Raw genomic sequence first — 17,063 nt, forward strand, 5'->3', positions numbered from 1 at the left:
AGATATCCTTTATTTGTCCCACACTGAAGAAATTTACAGCCTCCAGCAGCAAGAATGTAGGTAGAAAGAACAAAGAAGAAAAAAAACAACAAGCACCGTTCAATTAACTGCAATATACATACAAAATGGATAAATCGCAGTGCTATTTACATTTGTCCTTCACATCATTTAAGTATTATTATTGTCAGTTCGGTCAATGATGTTCTCAAATCAAAGTTGTACATTTGCACACATCTTGATTTGAATCAGATATGCCCGCAGTATGAATGCAGCCTTGGAGCACATTTGTGCAGAGTAGTGCCCGCAGGCCACATCCACAGTTTCTCAACCTTCATTGAGTCAAAGTAAAACATACTGAATGTGCCATTCTGATGTGCATGTGTGTCAGCAGTGCTAGCGAACAGGAAATATTTTCCCTTGCTTGATGCTTGTCTTTACTGCCTTTTGTACCCTTCTCCAGACTGATACCTTTGAGCCATGAGATCATTTGGATGCTATGAAAGCTCTCTCTGGACCATAGCTTGTGACATAAGATGCGACTACAAAAATGTCAGGAAAAGCATACAAGAATTGCTGAGCTTTTTGGGAGGGTTAATCACGGGTACTGAAAATTGTAGCAGGTGTTTTGCTGGCTCCCATTTGACGTGAGTTTGATATGACTGCAAGAGCTGCCAACCACTGTTAATTTCATGAACTAAAATTTTTTTGTCATCATATTGTCTCAGATATTTATTTTTCCAGATGAAACAAACATAGAAATCAAACAATCATACAATAACTAAATCGATTGACAATTTTGTCAACAAATAAAAGACAAACGAAAACCCACCGTGATGAAATCCAATTAGAAGACGGAATCAAACGCGGGTGGGAGAAAAGAACCACTTTGAAAATGGAACAGACAGGACAAAGCGAGAAGAGAACCAATCAGAGGTCGACTGGAGTGGTGAACGGAAGCTCGTCACTTGAATCACGCTCCTGGTGAGAGGAGAAAGATTTGATGGTGAAAGTGCGAGATAACATCCATAGCTGGTTGAAAGTGGTGAGAGAATTTGTGGACCGTTTCATGGTCCACGATGAAGGGGGAAAAAAAGACCAAGTCGAAAGAATGTGGAACGGTCATGCATGTGACCAACAACACATTTTGAGAAACATCTCAAGAATCTACTTGCTGAGATGTTCTCCAAGGTAAATAATGCTGTCATTGCCAATTTTTGTGAGAAGGGTTCAATGTCACAGGTGACCTCACTAGGGGAAAGCGTGACACAGCACAAGTCTCATTCGCATCAAGTGCTTCCCAAAGTAAATAAATGTCAGCCTTCTGTGGTTGTTACCAGCACTGTTGTAGCAAGGCACTTCATTTAGATGAACGTGCAAGCAAGGTTATAGTCATTGTGATTAATCTAGAGCAATTAAGCAATTTTTTTCCTCTCTTTTTTGTATTTAACGGTAGTTGTAAACTAATTACAACATTTTAAGATGGCACAATATAGTCATTTCCACATTTTTCGTTCAAAAAAAGTTGAATAAAGCCACAGTTGTGTTAGATGTGTGTCTTGTGTGTTAAATTACACTTACAAATAGGCGTAGCGGCAACGTTACCTCTCATTTTCCATGCATCTGAGCGTTCATACAAACTCTATGAGCATTCCTTGCACCATAGTGAGCGAGATCAGACATGCATGCGGAAGCCAAGCCAGTATCATACCTGTTCAAAATGTGAGATCGGAACAAGTAACATGATTTGTGTTTGCTTTCAAAACTTAGCTTGTAGCAGACGTGTGCACATTTTCAGCATGACGTCTCTGATCCACTGGAGAAAGGACACTTTGATCCTCTCCTCTTTCATCTAGAACTGCTTCAGACAAAGTGTATGCAGAAAATTGGTGAAGATTGAACGACTGTCGGTGTCCTATGTGTTGTCTTGTGTTATTTTTGTTATTTTGACTTCAAAATGGCGCCGCGAGAGTGGCTGCCTTTCCAGCAGCTCCTATATTTTGAATGTTCTACTTCTTACTTTCATAGCTTTGCTGCTGTGAATTGGGAATTTCTCCAATGTGAGACTAATAAAGGGTTTTCTTATCTTATCTTATCTTATGATGTCGGTATGTTAACAAAAATAAAGAAATTTTCCATGACAGGAAAATGCAATGAAAACATGACATATTGTGCACATCTCAAGTAATGACGTTTATGACCAATGAAATTACCAAACATTTCACAGTGGACAAATGAAACTGTCGGAGTCTGAGCTCATACTGAATCTTCATACTTGTGTAATTCAGTGGCAGGCTTGGATGGTGAGGTTTTTTACCGGAAGAGGCTGCATGTAAAGAGTCAAGAGTTAAGTGAATGGTCACACGACGATGCCTTGGGGATCACAACGGAGGGTTCACTGAGAATTATGTTGAATAAATGGGCCGAGCGGGTTCGTTTCACAATATTGTTCTTGAGTGTTTTTGTTCATTGAAGAGTGTTTATAAACACCCGACATGTGGACATTTGTAACTATTTCCTCTTTGGACAAAAATACTCGGGAAACTGGACTCCTCTGAAAAGAAGCTGCTGGCCCTGTTAAATCTACACAACTCCCGCGTTACCCTGTCGCGACTCCATCACGGTGTCACTGTGTGACCATTCACTGTAATGCTTCAAAGTTTGCCAATGCATCCTGACGGCGTGACGGAGTGCTAAATCCACGGACGGGCTTGGACTGCTGTGTGATGAAGAGGACTGCACAAGCTTGTCGGCGAGTTTATTTCATGCGACAGCAAGAGAGACAGAGAGGGTGTAAAGAGTGTGGACTGATACTGCGTATGTCCCTCTTCCCTCTCACCCTTCGCAAAATGAATGCCATCTGCGCCAAACTCGAAAGGAAGACTATGGTTGGTTGAACTGAGCTTTACATGCAACATAGGCGTGGTAATGTCACATGACTGATATGGTCCTCATTTCTATATCAATATCTTGAATGTTGATGTCTCGATTTTGAAGCGACAAAGATATACCACCCAGCCCTAGCACAAAGCCAACATTACCGGATTTTCTGCACAAAACGGCACTTTGGATTATGAGGCGCACCTTCAACGAATGGCCATTTTTAAAACTGTTTTCATATGTACGATTATAAGGCACATAGAAACTACAATAGTGACTGTGGTTGCACTATGCATCCACTAGATGGTGCCACGCTAAAGGAAATACAATACAACTTTACTTATTTTGAGCCTTCACAACAGCTGCAGCTGTAACAATGAGAACTGGTCACAAACATGGACAAAACAATAAATGACAGACAGACGTTATGAAGACAAATGATTCAAAAAAAGGCACCCAAACTTCGTGGGCTCACGTCCACAAGGGGCTAAATATCCTTGCAAGTTTTGCTTCTCTCCTTCTTTGTTTAGTCAGTAGCTAACTATGCATTCGGTTTTATCTTTGTTTCACAATGGTTGCGCAGAGCTCACAAAGTAGTTGTCTATATGGTTGCGTGTGTGTTGGCTAATACACGTCAATTAGTGTCAGGCAGAACCCTTTTAGGTTACAATTGGTTCCTGCTAATAGTCACCACTAGTTGGCATAGGAACACACTAACAGGAAAACAACTGAATGGGGGAAAAAAAGAGCGTTACAGGCTCTTTATATTAGGCACATCTAATTATGAGGCGCACTGTCGGCTTTTGAGAAAATGTAATGCTTTTTGGTGCACCTAATAGAAAATACAGTAATCAGAATACCGTGTTTAGACTAGTGGGGCATCAAACTTCTGATTGGAAAAAAATATTTTAGAATTTGACTTTCCGTTTAAGGTCATTTAAAAGTTGAAAATATGTTTGCGTGACCTCTTTCTTTGCAAAACTCCAATGTTATAACGTGGAATCCCGTGACAAATAAAGCAAATCGGCCCATATGCAACTCTTTTTTTGTGAATGGCAGAATTTTGCTGCTGTGGCTTTTAATATCAAATGTGCTTTGCATTCCAGAAATTACAATATATAAAGTACATTCTTAACCAGTGTGTTGTACAGGGTAATTAGGACCATCATTTCATTTTTAAGCGATATAGCAGGTAGACCCCAGGTACAGTATGCCCTTTATAAGTAAAACCCTTTCAAAGTCAACACAAGACAGGTAAATTGGTGTCCACATTTTATAGTTCTGGAGTACTCTGTGTAAGTTATTCTCAAGAACCGGATTGCGATGTCTAAATTAGATGAAGAAGAGCTAATAACAATGAAAGCTTTGCACAACTTTGCAGATACTTTTCAAACTTAGTGTTTGTTTGTGTTTGGGGGAGGGGGGGGTTATACTGATTAATAAATGGCAATGCAATTAAAGCTGCAGTGAAAATATCTCTGTGTTTGCATGTGCACGTTTATGTTCATTTGATTAAATATGAAAAAAATGTAAATGCTTGATTGATCAGTGTAGAAATTGTGTAGTGTAAACATGAATAAATATATGATTGATTCTGAATCAAGCGGCTTGTCAAGCCTTTATATCTACAATGAATGTATGAAGGTTAAGATGTAGCATCACAGTACATTGACCTTGAGAAGACAACAACACAAAGCTTGGCTATTGAAAAGGCCAATCAATTAAGTGGGTGTGACTTTGTTTCTCACCAGTGATCCTGCTCTGCTGTTTCCATGGTAACTCAGCTTCTAAACCTGTTTTTGTATCCCAAAGGCCTCTTCACCTGAGACCAAAGATGAGGAAGAACCATCAGCACCAACCACATCAGCAGAAGAGCCTGAAACACAAGATGAAGTCTTCGGTAAGTTAATCAACCTTATAGTGTGCATTCGGATATGTACAGGTGCAAGTTGTACTGTTCACACTTGTAGTAAAACTGCTCCAAAATTGTTACGTGAAGCACAATCACGTTAGAAGTAAAAAAAAAAGAAAAGAAATGACACCTCTCAGCGTTCACATCTTAAGTGTTTCTTTACTTGTTGGTGAAATTTCTAGTGATTCCCAAAATGTTCTTAATATGTGTGACATAAAGGATGGATTGATTAAAAAAAATGAAGCGCAGCGTGGGCAAGTGTTCACCGCACTAGGGTTGAGCTTCCTTTGTAGAATTGCTTTTTCTCCCCCTGCTTGGATGCGTTTTCGGTATCCAGCCTTCTTCCTTACTCCAAAATGATGCATGTTAGGTACATTGAAGGCTCTCTATCAGTGGTTCCTAACCTTCTTAGAAGTACCAAACCCAACCAGTTAATATGCACATTCACTGAACCCTTCATTAGTGAAAAATAAATATATATATTTTATACAAATTCTAGATGTATAAAAAAACCCTGCATTTATTAAAAAGAGAAAAAACTAAGTAAAATATCAAGACATAAGCATACTTTTTTTTGTTTTAATTGTTTGACATAGTATCACGACAGTCAAACGTTGACTACTGAGTGAACTAAATTTCCCGCAGCACTGATTGGACAAGCAATGTCATGTGATCATCTGCAGCCAGTGATGGCCAAGCAAGCCTGTCACAACTAATCGTCATGTTGAGTCGGGTGTGTCTTAAGCTCCATGGCAGAGGCTCCGTCAAACCGATTCACCGAACGCCTCGCGTTCGATCGAACCCAGGTTAAGAACCACTGCTCTAGATTGTCTTTTGGGATGAATGTGAGTGTGAATGTTTGCTTGTGCCTTGCGATAGGCTGGCAACCAGTCCAGATATACCATGCTTTAACTAACGTCAACAACGATAGACTGCAGCTCACTCCCAACCCTAACAAGGGCATGCGTCATACAAAAGAGAAAGAAGTGCTTTTGTGATGCTGCAACTCAGCTGATTAGGGCAGCGTTAGTTACATGTGTTCAACACAAATTTTAGCAAATTTGATTGTAGAGGAATAATTCATCCATTTCCCGAACCGCTTAATCCTCACTAGGGTTGCGGGGGGTGCTGGAGCCTATCCCAGCCGTCTTCGGGCAGTACGCGGGGGACACCCTGAACCGGTTGCCAGACAATCGTAGGGCACACGGAGACGAACAACCATGCACGCTCACACTCACACTTAGGGACAATTTAGTGCGTTCAATCAGCCTGCCATGCATGTTTTTGGAACGTGGGAGGAAACCGGTACCTCTGCACACTGTGAAGTCGACGTGCTAACCACTGGACTACCGGGCCACCCGAGTAATAATACATTTCATTTATTATTTAGCCTCTGCAGTGGAGAAAAAGTCTTCAAAACCCTGTTTAATTTTATTATATATACAGTATGTAGGTGGGCAACAGGAGGATGCTAGCTAGTAATAATAATACATTTTATTTATAAGTGCCTTTCAAAACACTGAAGGACACCTTACAATCAAACAAGAGCAATAAAACCAAAGATAAAATTATAAATAATAAAAAAGTGATGAGGGCGGCCCGGTAGACCAGTGGTTAGCACGTCGGCTTCACAGTGCAGAGGTACCGGGTTCAATTCCAGCTCCGGCCTCCCTGTGTGGAGTTTGCATGTTCTCCCCGGGCCTGCGTGGGTTTTCTCCGGGTGCTCCGGTTTCCTCCCACATTCCAAAGACATGCGTGGCAGGCTGATTGGACACTCTAAATTGCCCCTAGGTGTGAGTGTGAGTGCGAATGGTTGTTCGTTTCTGTGTGCCCTGCAATTGGCTGGCAACCGATTTGGGGTGTCCCCCGCCTACTGCCCGAAGACAGCTGGGATAGGCTCCAGCACCCCCCGCGACCCTAGTGAGGATCAAGCGGCTCGGAAGATGAATGAATGAATGAAAAAAAGTGATGAGTTTAAACTGAATATGCAATTCTGAATAGTAGGTTTTGAGATGCATTGAATGTGGGAAGAGAGTCAATATTACGGATGTCGGGTTGGAGTGAGTTCCAGTGTTTGGAGGCAGAGCAGCGGAAAACTCTGCACCCCATCGTGCTGAGACGGGCAGAGGGTACACAGAGGTAGAGGGAGGCTGAGGACCTGAGGGAACGAGAGGGAGCGGAAATTTGAAGAAGGTCCGACAGATGGGGGGGGGGGGGCAAGGTAATGGATGGCTTTGAATGTGAAGAGTATTTTGATGTTGATCCTCAGTTTGACAGGGAGCCAGTGGACCTGTTGGAGGATGGGGGTGATGTGATGGAAGGAGGGGGTTCTAGTAATGATACGGGCTGAAGAATTCTGGACCAGTTGAAGTTTATGGTGGAATTTGTTGTGGACACCGAAGAGAAGTGAATTAGTTTGAATCCCGTATTGATGATTAATTGAAATAGTCAATACGGGAGGTGACGAGACTGTGGACAAGGATAGCAGTGGAGTGAGCGGTGAGAGAGGGACGGAGACGGTTGATATTGCGTAGGTGGAAATTTGCGGACCGGGTAATGTTATTAATATGAGAGTGGAACGATAGTGAGGTATCGAGGATGACACCCAGGCTCTTGACCTGAAGGGAGGGGGACACAGTGGAGTTATCAATGGTCAGAGAGAAACTGTTGGTTTTGTGCAGGGTGGATTTGATAGACAAGGAGGAGTTCTGTTTTGTCACTGTTAAGTTTGAGGAAGTTATGTGTGAACCAAGATTTAATTTCTGAAAGGCCGTGTGAGAGGGAGGAGGGTGGGAGGGAGGCGTTGAGTTTGCTGGAGAGGTAGAGCTGGGTGTCATCCGCGAAGCAGTGAAAGTGTATCCCGAAATTTACGGAAATTATTGCCAAGGGGTAGACGGTAGATAATGAAGAGGAGGGGTCCCAGGACCGAGCCCTGGGGCACACCGGAAGAGACGGGGAGGGACTGTGAAGTAGAGGAATTGAGTTGGATGAACTGAGAACACCCAGAGAGATAGGAGTGAAACCAGTGTTAAGGGGGTGTGAGTGATGCCGAAAGTGGAAATTCTATTAAGGAGGATGGGGTGGGAAATTGTGTCAAAGGCTGCACTCAGGTCGAGGAGGATGAGAATGGAGATTAGACCGGCGACCGCTGCCATAAGAAGGTTGTTGGTGATTTTTAAGAGGGCTGATTCTGTGCTGTGACGGGGACCGAAACCAGACTGGAATTGTTCATATTGTTCATAGAGAATGTTATGGGTGAAGTGGGAGTGAAGTTGAGAGGCAACATTTTTTTCAAGAAGTTTTGAGATGAAAGGAAGGTGAGAAATTGGATGTAGGTTATTGAAATCATTGGGATCTGAACCAGTTTTTTCAAGATAGGAGTGACAGCTGCAGTTTTGAAGGGGACAAATACAATTCCAGTGGACAGTGAGGAATGGATGATGGCTGAAATGAAAAGAAGCAGAGTGGGTAAGCAGGATTTGACCAGGACTGTGGGGAGGGGATCTAGTAGGCAGGAGGAAGTTTGGGATTTAGTACTGACATCTGAGATTATTGAAGGATGGGGGAGTTCAGAAGAGGAAAGCAGTTGACAGGAGGTGGAGATGTCAGGGGAGGGGAGAGGCACAGAGGAGCCCAGGTGCTGGTGGATTTTATTTACTTTTTCAATAAAAAAATAGGAGCAGAGTTGCAGGAGAATAAAAGTTGTGGGGGGTGGGGGGGACAGGGGGTTGAGTGATTTTGTTCAGGAGAGAAAAGAGAGTCCTAGTATTTCCAGTAATCGAGCAGATGAGTCCAAAGTAGTATTGTGATTTGGCTTGAGAGAAATTGAGTCCTTTTAATGGGAAAGTTGAGACCAATTTTTCGGTAGAGTCTTTTAAGTTGCCGGGTTTTGGATTTAATGGAACGGAGATGAGGGGTGAACCGAGTGGAAACAGAGTGGCAGACAGAGTGAAAAAGACAGCGGGATTTGACAGGAGCGAGCGTATTGAGAATGTTGGTGAGGACTGTGTTGTATTGGGAAAGCAAAACATCAGGAGAGGAGTCAGTGTCCGGAGTCAGGGTGGGGATCCTTGCAGCGAGAGAGTCAATGTTGATGTCTTTGATATTACGGTAAGAGATGATGCGTGGTGATTTGGAGGTGGAGAGCCAGAGGGTGACATTAAATGAAATGAGGAAGCGGTCCATTATAGGGAATTCATCAGCAGTACAGTTGGAGGGGGTGAGGCCAGAGCAGCAAATCAGACCCAGGGTATGTCCTTTAGTGTGTGTGGGGGAAGTCTGCAAACTGATGGAAGCCAAAGCTGTCAAGTGAAGAGGCGAAGTTCATGGTGAGCGGAAGGGCGGTATTGTCCATGTGTATATTGAAATCCCCCAGAATAATTACATTTGGAGATAGAGAGGAGAGATGGGTGAGGACAGCAGAGAATTCATTTAAAAAGTCACAATGAGGTTTGGGGGCACGGCATACTGTGGCAATGATCGTTGGAGTGAGTCCGGTAATTTGACTGGTGAGGCATTCAAATGAGGAGAGAGGAGGGAGAGAGATAGGAAGAACCTTCGACTTCTTTCCACTTTCCACTTCACAAAACCCGGGGGAGTGGAATCGTTAAGTTGAGAAAAGTCACCAAGTGTTTGCCAGGTCTCATTCAGACAAAAAAAGTCAAGCTAACGGTCTCTGAGGATATCCTGGATTGTCTTATCCAGGATATCCCTTCCCAGTCAGCGAACGGATATTGAGCAGTCCGAAGTTGACGCCGGCAATATCGCTGTTGCGAGGAGAATTAGCCGACCATACGCTGTGGTCCGCGGTTTGGCCGTTGTTTCTGCGTGGCTGGCGGAGTGTATATTTCATTGAAGAGTATTTTATAACATAAATAAGTTGCAGTTGTCAGTGCAAATCAATTTCATTCTTAAGACCTCATCACCAGATAGTGTTGTATGTGTGTGTTTGTGTGTGTGTGTATTGGGGAGGGGGATAATGTTTTGAGCACGCTGCATTCAAAGTTAAACAAGTACCATATTTTCTGTACTATCAGGCGCTTCGGAGTATCAGGCGCACCTTCGATGAATGGCCTATTTTAAAACTTGTTTTCATATAAAGAGCACACCGCATTATAAGGCGCATAGAAAGAATAGAAGTGAGAATAGTGCCTGAGGTTGCATTATGGGTCCACTAGATGGAGCTATTATAAAGGAAATGTAATACAATACAGCTTTATTTATGTAGAGCTTTCACAACCATTGCAGCTCGAACAAAATGCTTTACAGAACATTTAGAATACTACGTCCAAGAAATCTGAATATTGATCCATAAGGTGCATCAGCTTATGAGAAAATTGAATGTTTTTAGGTGCCTCTTATAATGTGGAAAATATGGTACATACAACTGATTAAAGTTCAAAGTAAATCTTGCATCCCCGCTGGCTCCCATCAACTGTACTGAAAGAAACGGAGTTAACAAATATACAGAGTATCACCAGCCTTTTCTTGCATTATTATTCGTGGACTGTTTTCAGCCTGTAACTTGGACCAGATGCTGTGTCTATGATATATTCAAAACAAAAGAGATGAGCGAGAAACATTTAAACATACACACACACACACACACGCACACACACACACACTCCTTTATCATTCTCACCATGTTTCATCATCAGCTGCTGCTGTTTTCTGTGCTCTACCTGTTCCACGTATGTTACAAAGTACACTAGTGTTTGTTTGTTTGTTTGTTTGTTTCGAAATGGTTGCAATGGTTTCGGTCAATGGTTTTGATTGATATAATAGGTCACACCTAGCCAAAGAACCACCTGTCAGTCACTTATCATCATACTTTTGGGTTGGATTCAAACACAAGGTGCTATCAGTTTTACATAGTTTGCAGTCTTTGTAAATGTTTTCAGCAATTATCTCCAATGATGTATATTGGATTTAGAAACAAATCTCATATAATTTAATGCAAATTAGCAATTCTACGATTGTTTACTTGTTCAAGGTTATTGGTTCTCTTTTTTTTGTGCAAAAAATAAAAAGGCCAGGCTGTGTGACTCAGCCCATGCTGTTTAGTGTCAAGGAGTACCTCCTTGCTGTACTTCCTGTTTGTGCTGCTTTACCACTGAAAGGCAAACACCTCCATCAGCTGGGTGGCTGTTAAAAGCTGATAATGGCTACATTACTTGGACCAGCCTAAAGCAGACACCCACTCAGCACATGCTGACACATTGCTATTGCTGACACATGCTATGTTACCATTTCTCCAATATGGCATGGAGAGCTGGGGCGGGACTGAATTGTGGTAGATGCATTGGAATATATATATCAGGGTTGAGGGCAAAAGTACAGTGATCTTTCGTGAACAGTCTTTTGATCAGGCAATGCAGAGTCTGACCCATAGTGATAAACTCTAATGTAGACCCATTATACACGCGCAGAGCATTGTGCGTGCATATGTCTCAAATGGTGCACTATTTCCTTTAAGTCTCACTTTTTCTTTTTCCTCAAAGTACACTTTTTTGACTCCAGGCAGCATTTTAGCTTATAGTGATGACTCATTTAACATGTCGCCAACAATTTGAATGTAAAGATTAATAATCAGTTCAAACAAAGTTAAACTGATTATCCATGACCATCCATCCATTACTCGACTCGTTTGTCCTCACGAGGGTCACGGGTGTGCTGCAGCCTATCCCAGCCGTCTTTGGGCAATAGGCGAGGTGCACCCCGAACCAGTTGCTAGCCAATCGTAGTGCACATTTAGACACACAACGATTCACACGCACAGTCACGCCTAGGGACAATGTAGATTGTTCCATCAACCTGCCATATATGCTTTTGGAATGTGGGAGGAAACTGGAGTTCGCGGAGAATACCCACGCAGGCACAGGGAGAACATGTTGGCTAAATAGGCTGTAAAGGTTTTGCAAATCATTGTGTTCTGTTTTTTTATTCACATCTTAAACAACATCCCAATTTCATTAGAATTGGGTTTTGTATTAATCTGAAGTAAAGTTATGACAATTGGATGGTTCATGGAACTCCAAGTCAGATTCCATCCACCAGGTGCGATGAAAACTCATGCATCACGTTGTCGAGTTAATTCATCCTGTCTGAAATGAAACTGATTCAATAAATACCAGTAGACAAGTGGGTTTATGCATACAAATGATACTTAGTTGTGGGGCAATTCCTGTCGCCACAAGGCTTTTTGACTCACTGTGTGGAAGTGTCTTCATACACAAGAGCTTTGATTAGGTTGTGACCTTGTGGCCCAGAGTTAATTGAATTTTGTGTTGCGTGACCAATCATTAAGTTGTTTGCAAAAATCCCATGGCGACGCTAGCATGGGCGGTAAATGCTTCCCGATGTAACATCAGCCTTCTGTCTGATACAATGATTCTGAAATTGTAGAACCACTAGTGGTATGCGAATTTTCCTCTGGTGGTACCGAAAGTTATTACTGAGTATTGTCACACTCGTAACACTGCAGTAGTGTTGTTCATAAATTCTGTAATTTCAGATTTTATGGGGGTGGGAGGGCACTAAAGGTAACAAACAAACCAGGCTTTTGTGATTGGCTCGGCGGAGTGAAGGGATGAGAGTGGGGCCCTGGAAAAATGCATTTTTTATTTAGACACATACTGTTGGCTGTCTGTTGCAGTACAGTTCCAGTTGAATCTTGTTTTTACTTAAAAACGACTAATCATTTGCTTTGATATCGAGTTTATTGATAGCTCACTACTCGTCCTGGCTCCTTCATCCAATCCAAGCAATTACTTTACCAACTGTGACTACTTTGGGACCGCCGGTGAAAGTACCGGTACCAGATTTACTCAGGCTGCCAAATTGCCTCGGACAGTTTTAAGTAGCAGCGAACAAACAGTGCAAACCAGTTAATAGTTATGATTCTAACTCAGTATGTAGAATGTGGTTTTAGAGTAGTACCTCTACTTATGAATGTCTCTTCATATAAAATTGTTAAGTTACAAAACGTCTCAGCAGGAAAAGATTGCCTCTTATTCCGAAAGAAATTTCAAGATACGAAAGGTAAAAATACGGTATGGCCTGCTACTCACAGCTCAGAGTTTCCTGAACGCAACATACTTTATAGCTGCGCTGCCATTAGCTATTACTGAGCATCCCATTGGCTCAGAGGGACCTCTACCGTAAGTGTCTATGCAGGGTTCTCATCATTCGCCCCCTCGGGCCATGAGGCGTTCTGATAGTTTTACATAAGTGATAATCACCCAGAAAAATTGTTCACCAGTGGGGCACCACTATGCTGAAGTTTGCCTTGGACATTTTCGAAGGATTGTTAAAAGCCGACAAAAGCAAACATCCTTGGATCATTTTTTTACAAAACACCACATCTGACATAGAACATGAACTAAAGAGGGCAAAAAAAACAATGAGGACGCAGTGAAAAGTTATATGACCATCATTTTTTTTCTATACTCTATTTTTTGTTTTTTTTACATTATGCACAACTCTCATTTATTGTGCAATTATCTAATTGTAACACGTATTACATATTTTGATGCATATTTATGCTTGAGAAAACATTTATGTCTGAATATTGGCGGGGCTTGGAACGGATGAGAGCATTTACGTGGAAAACGCGTCTCTACTTACAAGATTTTCTAGTTAATACATTTCTTCCAGAAAGACCAACTAATTTCGTAGAGGTACCACTGAATTTGAATTTGGAAGTTTCCAATCCGCTATGTGTAGTATGTGGCCAAGTGCTGAGCAATAAATGTGAGAAATGATCGCATCAGAAATGTGTGTTTGTATAGGTAAGGAAGTGTGTTGAAGCCCTGCTGTGCTTGTATTTTGGTTCAGTAATTTGTCTCCATGGCAGTGTCAGACACAGGGTGACACAAGCCCTATCACTGCCATCATAAAGCCCCTCCTTCCCTCTCAAAGGCTCTGATTGTGAAAGGGAAACATCCATCACTGAAACAGTGTCCTTTGCTCTGACACCATTGTTCAGATTCACTCTTTCCTCTCAGCGCTCTCTCTAGCCTCTAATCTCTTTCCTTCTATGTCAGATATTTTGCTTTCACTCACAAAAGGGATGAGATTTTGTTGATGGAAATTGGCTGCATATATAAAATGTTTGTTTTTTTTTACTAGTATTTTGTCCCAGATGTGTCTTAGATGATGCAGACACATTCATTTTCCTCTTTCCGGATGTCATGCGGCAACACCCAGTGTTTCTATGCGCTCTGTATTTTTTCCACCATGTTGTGAGACTGAGGACGTTCTGTGTCCTTGTGGGCTCTTGAACTCGTCACTGGCAGGACGTGTGTGTGTGTGTGTGTGTGTGTGTGGTGTGTGCGTGTGCGTGTGCGTGCGCGTGCGCGTGCGCGCGTGCGTGACATTAAGAATCCAAGATGATGGGATGATGGGTAGGTACTCAAGCCGGCCCTTGCAGCTCCATTGCACTGATTCAACACACACTTGACAGAATCATCATAAATAAATAAATACATAGTTGCCATGCCATATTTCGTCAAGGGATGTGCTATGGCGTAACCTCATCAACTTAATGAGCTGACTCTCACAGTAACAGATAGACGCAGATTTGGCACTTTGGAGGCTTTAAATGAGTACAGGAAATGAACATCTCTGCCCCTGATGTTTGAATAACATGAAGAACAGAGTTCCCGATAGATACATCAAAGAGGAAGAGCAAATCGACCTGCATTCCTACACAGCTCTGAATCTTTTGGTTGCTTCCGGAACAAGATGGTACCCCTGAACAATCTGGACAATTGAAGTGTAAAGAATTTTATAGCCTCAATAATGCAGCTCGTAATATGCAATGCAATTAATAAATGTTCATTTCCGAGTTGGACTACTCCATGTGCCCGTGGAGTGTGACATCTCTTCATGAAACTCATGAGTTCATGAAGACTGCCTGACTGAATTCTTGATGCCCCCGCAACCCCCACCCCCTGCACCCTCCCCCAAGTTGTTCTTTTAATTCGTATAATGCAAGGATGGCAGTTACCTTTCACAACTGTCTGGAGAAATGGTCACATGAATTATAATGCTTGTCCTGTATAAAGTCCAAGCGCACCTCTCATCCATGCGGCAGCGTAGAGGGTACTTGAGCCCGGATCAGATCATAACACTGAAGTTAAAAAAAGACGCTTTAAGGTTTTAAGTAGGTGCAATCCTAGTGTAAATTGCCTGGTGTGAGTGCACCCTTAATGTGATCTCATTGTGTCGGCTGTATAAATAGCAAATGCATTTTTAGCATGGCAGCCACATGTATCATTTGAAGTCATTTTTCAAATGGGAGGTCAGGATCTTTAAAGAAGCCTGCCGGGAAAATACAATCATCTTGTTGATCCCCTTGTTCGTCTTATCGCTGAACGTCTGAAGTCCTGAATGCTGCGTGGATTTTTAGAGACACTGAAGTGTCTTTTCTTGCATTGTGGGTGCTTCACATCCAGCATGAATGTAACAGCAGAAGGCCTTTCACCGCTGGGTAGGAGTTTTGGTCGAAAGCCACATACTGCAATTCCTCGTGTTTGTTCAAAGGAATGTTTTCCTTTTCACAGTCCCACAATGCTGGGCTTCAGATCCTCTTCACGCCATTGGAAGAGGCGGAAAACTGATGAGATTTAGGGCCCACACTCTGCATACCTAAAACCATCATGATGTTGATCTTCCTCCTTTTGTTCACTAAATTTCACAACTGAACTGATCAGAGAAAAAAAACAGTAAAGCAAATCTGTAACAATTTTTACAATTTTACAAATTAGACAATAATATTACTTTACAATAATAACTGAACATTATTTTGGTGGGGCGGCCTAGTGGTAAATAATCATAATCATAATAATAAAAATATATAGCTTGTCTTTTTAGTGTATTTAAAGTAATATTAATATACATCCATCCATTTTCCAATGGATCGCAGGGGGGGGGTGCAAGAACCTATCCCAGCTGTCTTCGGGCAGTAGGCGGGGGACACTCTGAACCAGTTGGCAGCCAATTGCAGAGCACACAGAGACGAACAACAATCCACGCTTGCACCGGGGGACAATCTAGAGCAGTGGTTCTTAACCTTGTTCGAGGTACCGAACCCAACCAGTTCATACGCACATTCACCGAACCCATCATTAGTGGAATTTTATTTTAGTTTTTTTACAAATTCAAGATATTAAAAAAAAAATTATGAAAAACTGGAAAAAAAGTCAACACACTTAGTATTAGTATAAAGTCTAAGTTTTTTAATTGTGCACAAAATTAACCAGGCAGTGATGGCCAAATGGGCATGTCATAACTAATTGACATGTTGAGTCGGGTGTATCTTAACCTGCTTGGCAGAGGCTCCGTAGAACACCTGACGAACCCCTGGGATTTGATCGAACCCAGGTTAAGAACCACTGATCTCGTGTGTTCAATCAGCCTGCCATGCATGTTTTTGGAATGTGGGAGGAAACCGGAGTGCCTGCAGAAAACCCACACAGGCCCGGGGAAACATTAATATTAATATTTCATATTAATATAGATTGAATATGATTTGCAAATCATTGTACTCAGTTTTTATTCATATTTAACACGACATCCCAACTTCATTGGAAATGGGTTTGTAAGTGCAGTTTGTAATACTGCAAATTAGTCCTGGTTCCCACTATCACTGGATAATTCGTTAATTCGTAAAAATGTTCCTCAGATAGTGGGCTCCTCAGTAAGTGAGGCCATTTCTCAATTAATAGTTTGGTACGCCATCACCTACTAATTCCAGTTGAACTCTGATCAAAACTGCATTGATAACTGAAACAGCAGCACCTGCAAACAGGACTCTTCTCTCATATGATATGAAGCAGTGGTCCCAAACTGACGGACTGCGGTCCAGCACCGTCCCCCCAAGACTCTTTCATCTGGACCTAGAAGAAGAATATTGCTTAAAACATACAGAATAAACATATACTGTATTTTGTTTTTGCCGATAGCCGATTTTGAAATAGGATGTATCAACTGACTGAAGTGACAGTGCACATCTTATGGTGTACGTCCAATACTATCACGAGAAGACTAAAACATATATAGAGGCCATTTGGGGCATCACGGCCTAGAAAACACAAATACCAGACTAGAGGACATATACTTAGCCATAAATGAAATGCTGAAAGAGAGGGGGAATTAATTTGAAAAATGTTGTTTCCATAACTCCTAATGTGGCCCCTTGCATGATGGGAAGAGAAAAAGGTGTAGTTACAAGACTGAGAGGGCCTGTCATCTCCCTGCATTATCCACATCT

At 42.0% G+C, this 17,063-nt stretch overlaps 1 protein-coding gene across 1 annotated transcript in view; it reads left to right on the forward strand.

The window, feature by feature from the left end:
* The window catches only part of LOC127600362 (myelin basic protein-like), a 40,538-nt gene that overhangs the window by 15,455 nt on the left and 8,020 nt on the right, over positions 1–17,063 (forward strand). Inside the window, exon 3 of the mRNA XM_052064881.1 lies at positions 4,690–4,777. Within this exon, the coding sequence (XP_051920841.1) occupies positions 4,690–4,777 (88 nt within the window). The remainder of the gene's footprint in view (positions 1–4,689; positions 4,778–17,063) is intronic.

Source organism: Hippocampus zosterae, chromosome 5 (genome assembly GCF_025434085.1).
Source record: "Hippocampus zosterae strain Florida chromosome 5, ASM2543408v3, whole genome shotgun sequence".
Taxonomy (NCBI): Eukaryota; Metazoa; Chordata; class Actinopteri; order Syngnathiformes; family Syngnathidae; genus Hippocampus; species Hippocampus zosterae.